Here is a 5,000-nt window from a genome sequence, read left to right as displayed (position 1 = left end):
CCGGGTCTTGCATCGTCTCCCCCTATGACACGTCCATAATTTACTGGAGAAACACCACAAGAACCTGTGTGATAGTAGAACAAGCAATGTGAGGTTTGCAGCAGTGACATTAAATAGAAAAAAAAAAAGATAGACTGAGAACTCTAATATGGAACTCAACGAGCATATTTCACGAGAAATGAAGTATAGATGTTGTTTACCTGAAGGGGGCTTGTTTGTCGCAGGTGGAATAGTTCCTGGTGGAGGTGGTGGAGTGTTTGGTGGGCGCTGTGTTCCTGAAGGTCATAAAATGAAAGCGGTTATATTTCATTGTTAGATCTGCAGGTTTGCTTGAGAAGAACGCTGTCGATATTAACAATATTCAATTTAAAGAGTTAATCTTAAATATCGAGTAGAGGTGTAGGCTCCGGGTCATGGGTTCCTGGTTTTAGGTTGTTTTTTACAGTATGGGATGGAGAAAGCACGATGCAAATAACTCTAAGTAGAGTCTTTGATGTCAGGAGCTCATCAAATGGAGTCTCTATCTACAATTACTCCTTGAGTCAACCCTTTCCCGAGTATATTTATTTTTAGAACGGCTTTTTTCCATCGAAAAGTGTCATATGTCCGCCGCGAAACCAGAAAAACAAAACAAGACGCTACAGGTAGCCTAGTACACTTTGCTCAAAGATATTTAGCCGATTTCCTCTGAACTTTACAGTATTTCAGTGGATTTTTCTTCGATTTTCTTTACAGTATCTTAGTCAATATCAAGTTCAATTCCGTAGTCCAAAGTCCACATTAACTACATTAATTTATTATTACTGGGTTGCCATTGGTGACCAGTTAGAAAATGCGTTTAATTTGTTTGCTTGTTTTTTTTTTCCGTGTCGGGAAAAGTCTTTCCTATCCTCCCCCTGCTAAGTGGTGCCTTTGATGTTTGGTAGGTCTGAGGGGGTACTAGAAATGCATATATTTTATCCGGTGGACACAGTAGAACATTTAATTAACCTGCAATGGTGTCGAAAGTCATTGTAACGCGAATGGCGTTTTAGTGCATCTTTAAACAAAATATACCATTATGAAGCTCAAGAATGGAACGTCCATTGGATAAACAAGACAGGGAATGAAAAATAAATTTCTGGAATCTTAAAAGCGACGAGTAATGGACTCAACAATCTTTTTCCCGTCGAGCCGTAATCAAAGTGAGCTGTATTTCTAATATTTTATCAAGGTTGATGTTATGTACAACACTGAAACCAAATGGTAAATTTTCTGGTAACTTATGAGTTCAACCAAAACAGAGAAGGAATCGAAAAATCTTAAGTGGATCTGTGATCTCTTTTGTCCGGCTCTTTGTATTTATTTGTGCTTTATTCTTCACAGTCTTCAGGTAAAAAAATTATTGGAAATGTGACAGCCTAGAATTATTTGAAAGAAAGCTTGTCGTCTATTTTGTGCTTCATTATTCGAGGAAAAGGTTTTTCAGGAAAGGGTTTGATCCTGAAACTTATTTTGTTGCGTATGGTTACTTGACACGATTGGGTTTCTTGTCTTCACGCACGCAATGAACTACGAAGGGTTTTTTTGCCTCTAATAGCAAATATGTTGTTTGTTTCAATAAAATTTTCGCTGAAAAAGGTGGCCTTTATGAATTCATCATGTTGTGTAATATTCGAGCTTAACAAATGTGGATACGTGCGTTGAAAGGTGATACGCGAGGAGAGAGGAATTTTTTCTCTCTGACAAATGACTAATAGGTAGACAAGTTCTTAACCTCAGAAAAATATCTGTTATGTCATTATAGTGTAAAATGAAGTTTATTTGGGAAGTCAACAATATTTCTTTAACTTTTTGGTTAATCCAATTTATTGCTACGACTTACTAGTGCGAGAATTGTTTATATTAAACTCAACTCATGCTCTTAGCGAATTGTGAGTGTCATGAAATTACATCATTTGCGTGACATAGCTCTTTTATCACAAAGATTTTTCAACAATACATTGTGACGTACATCTGTGATGGTGTAATAGTAGTTATTACTGACTTCTTGGTAATACACGATATAGTGTTAAGGGAACTGTGCCTATGTTGTCAGTAATGGTACAGCGGTTTAGCACATAAAGATTACGGAAAAGAGCTTTTGATTACGTGAATTGTGTGAAGCTGGCATCAAAGTGGTCGACAAAAGAGAAGAGAGGTATTTTTGTAAAAAGTACAGCGGTCAGGATAGGGTGGGTGAAAATTGGTTAAGTGTTTTAGGTCGAAATGGGAAGAGTTAACGTTACAAATTTTGTTTGGAAGAAGATTGGAAAATGTAGAAAATACGTCATTGAGTAAATGGAGGCATTTGGAATTAATTTACTGTTTGTTGAAAACAAATGAGAATTGTTACGCACAATGTTTTTCGGGTCGTAGGATAACCGGATATCGAGTGGAACGAAAACACCAAACTTCCTTTAATTTCAGGTCACCCACATCGTAGCATGGTTGCTCACAGTTAAAACTGTTATTAACAGCATTGATTCCAATCAAAACCAGTACACAGGTTTTAAAACAAGTTTCTATAATGGCATTTAAAACATTCAATACGGTCGGAAGGGATATGTTACCGAGTCATACGATAACCGCATATGACAGCCAGTGTCAGTAACTTAAATCGAGAAAGGGTTGACGTCGAGGCCCAGTAGGAAAGAAGAAGCTCTTGGTAAAGAACAAATAACAGTCCTTATGTTTATCTTTTCAATATATTGAAAAATGAATACCACATAGGCCACAGCTCTTTTTGCATCTTTCTCTCACGATCTGCATTCTCTTACAATCTCCGCGAGGAACGTGGTAACTGCAATATCTGCCAGTGTCGCGACAGGGTTTTGGGGCGGGAGGTGTCGGTGGCATGGTGTCTGGCGGGGGAGGAGTGGGTGGCATGGTGTCTGGTGGGGAAGGTGGCGATGGAGTTCCTGGTGCAAAGCAATGCAATGAGAAGAAGACCATATCAATGTAACCATAAGCCTAGTGTTATTAATTTATTATCGCCACTAGCCTTTAGTGCAATGGTAACAGATAAGATTGAGTTGAACGTAAGAGGTTGACACAGCGGTGAGAACATTCGCTTCGATGCCCGGACTCGAAGTCTTGTTCGTTTTCTACTCTGCTCTATAGTTTTTTCAAATTTTAATGCGGTTTCCTCGTTAATTGTATCAAAAATCAACCTTTGAATTATCTCAATCGATTGCTTTCATTTATTTGTGGTCTCCCTAGCCAGTTGAGAACACGGCTATTACATTTTGATACAAAACAACAACAACCAAAAAAAAAATAAATAAATAAATAAGCAAGTCGCCGATCAGGCGTCGTTGTATTACATTTGCAGCTCACCGTCATTTTCACATGAGTTTCTACTTGAAACACGTGCGCGGAGGCAATGGTAGAGAATCACAATGCTGCTTTTGTCCTAAGGAGGGCGCGCACCTCGCCAAATTAAAGTTTGGGTTACGTATTTCCGTTTTCGGTACATTGCGGGACCTATTCTTTCTGCAAAGTGCTCGCACCCAGTTTTCTCGCGGATCAAGTTTAGGTTGCGTTCTCTCGACGTCGACGCAATTATCATCATTAATCTCCATCAAATAGAGATGAGACGACATGGTCTTATCTCATTGGTCATTGATCAGAGATGGACGGTTGGTAAAAATAAAATTAAGGTCGTTTGCCTAGTGGTTTCCAATACAACAGTACGACTGCGAAACTCGCCGTACGGGGGCTTCAGAATCCTCAATTCCATAGCACGTTTGCGACGGTCCCTTTTATTCCACAGACGTTGGAGTGAAGGAGACACCGCACTTGAGTAAGTTTGACATTTTTAATTCGAACATCTGTTTTCTTGATTTCAATCAGTCTAACTATTTGATTAAGTGATACCTTTTCTGTAATTATTCACTGTTTACACCATTATCTTCCTCCCTCAAGGATTTCTATACTTCATCTGCTTAGTTTATGTTAAAACTGTTAATTACCACACAGCCCACAACTCTTTTTACATCTATCCCTCACAATCTGCATTCGTTTGCAATCACCGCGAGGAACATGGTAGCTGCAATATCTTCCCGTGTCACGGCAAGGGCCTGATGATGAAAAAAGTGGGTAGACAAGATAATCACTTGTAATATGCCTTTTGCAACAATTCGTCACGTAACTCTTTCTTTTCAGAAATACGATGATTCTGCTGGTTTCATGAAATTATTTTTCCAGAAATAAGAAGAGCAGCTCAAAGTATGTTACCATGCCGATTTTCATAAGTATATCATTAAAACTGGTATAGTTAAAGTTGCAGGAATTTAAAAGGATGTGAATGGGAAAAGGGCGATTTGCCACCCAGTCACGCATCAATGTTTTTCAAACAACTCTAAAATTCTTCCTTGGAAATATGAAAGTCTGAGAATTGCCACCCTTTCACATTGGTTCTTGCTTATTTGACCTATGGTAAAATTAGTAATCTGAGCTCAGTTTGTGGCGCGTAATTAGGAAAAATTACACTAGAGGTCAAAAGCTTTTCGTTCGCAGACAAAGGTATGGATTTTTCGAGTGTTTAAATGGTCATGCAATCTTTACCCTAGGTGCATGGTATTTCTCTGAAAATTTGTGTTCTGGCTAAGACTAACAGGCTTTCCATTTCTGGAATTTAAAAAGTCAGAGCTTTAAGTTCACCAGTAATCGGTCATGTGACCAGTTTGTTGCAAATGGCCTATTTCCTCATTGTTCAATTCTCGCTCTTTTCCCGTCCACTGTTCCTTTTTCGGACGTAAAGATTTATAAATATCATACATGCTCGGCCTGGGTTTACAGAACACCACCATGTGTGTCTTAATTGCAAGTCCACTGGGAATGAAAATGAGGCGGGTGAACGTTTAATTCTGACACGGACCACTAAGTGATCCGACAGGCGGTGTGTACAGTCTAAATGCGTCAAGCTCAAACAACTTAAGTCTGTTAGGATCTGATCTTTTTAAACGAAGAGAGTTTAC

The 5,000-nt window shown here is 38.8% G+C and overlaps 1 protein-coding gene across 1 annotated transcript in view; it reads right to left on the bottom strand.

Annotated features, from left to right (window-relative positions):
• Positions 1 to 5,000, bottom strand: part of LOC137991626 (zinc metalloproteinase nas-15-like) — a 24,543-nt gene that overhangs the window by 10,231 nt on the left and 9,312 nt on the right. The window contains exons 8-10 of the mRNA XM_068836682.1: positions 3,993 to 4,100; positions 201 to 275; positions 1 to 64 (exon numbers count right to left, since the gene is read on the bottom strand). The exon at positions 1 to 64 is cut by the window's left edge and continues 16 nt beyond it. Of these exons, the coding sequence (XP_068692783.1) occupies positions 1 to 64; positions 201 to 275; positions 3,993 to 4,100 (247 nt within the window). The remainder of the gene's footprint in view (positions 65 to 200; positions 276 to 3,992; positions 4,101 to 5,000) is intronic.

Source organism: Montipora foliosa, chromosome 2 (assembly GCF_036669935.1).
Source record: "Montipora foliosa isolate CH-2021 chromosome 2, ASM3666993v2, whole genome shotgun sequence".
Lineage (NCBI taxonomy): Eukaryota > Metazoa > Cnidaria > Anthozoa > Scleractinia > Acroporidae > Montipora > Montipora foliosa.
The sequence above is the reverse complement of the archived record's forward strand: the minus strand, read 5'-3'. Positions and strand labels throughout refer to the sequence as shown.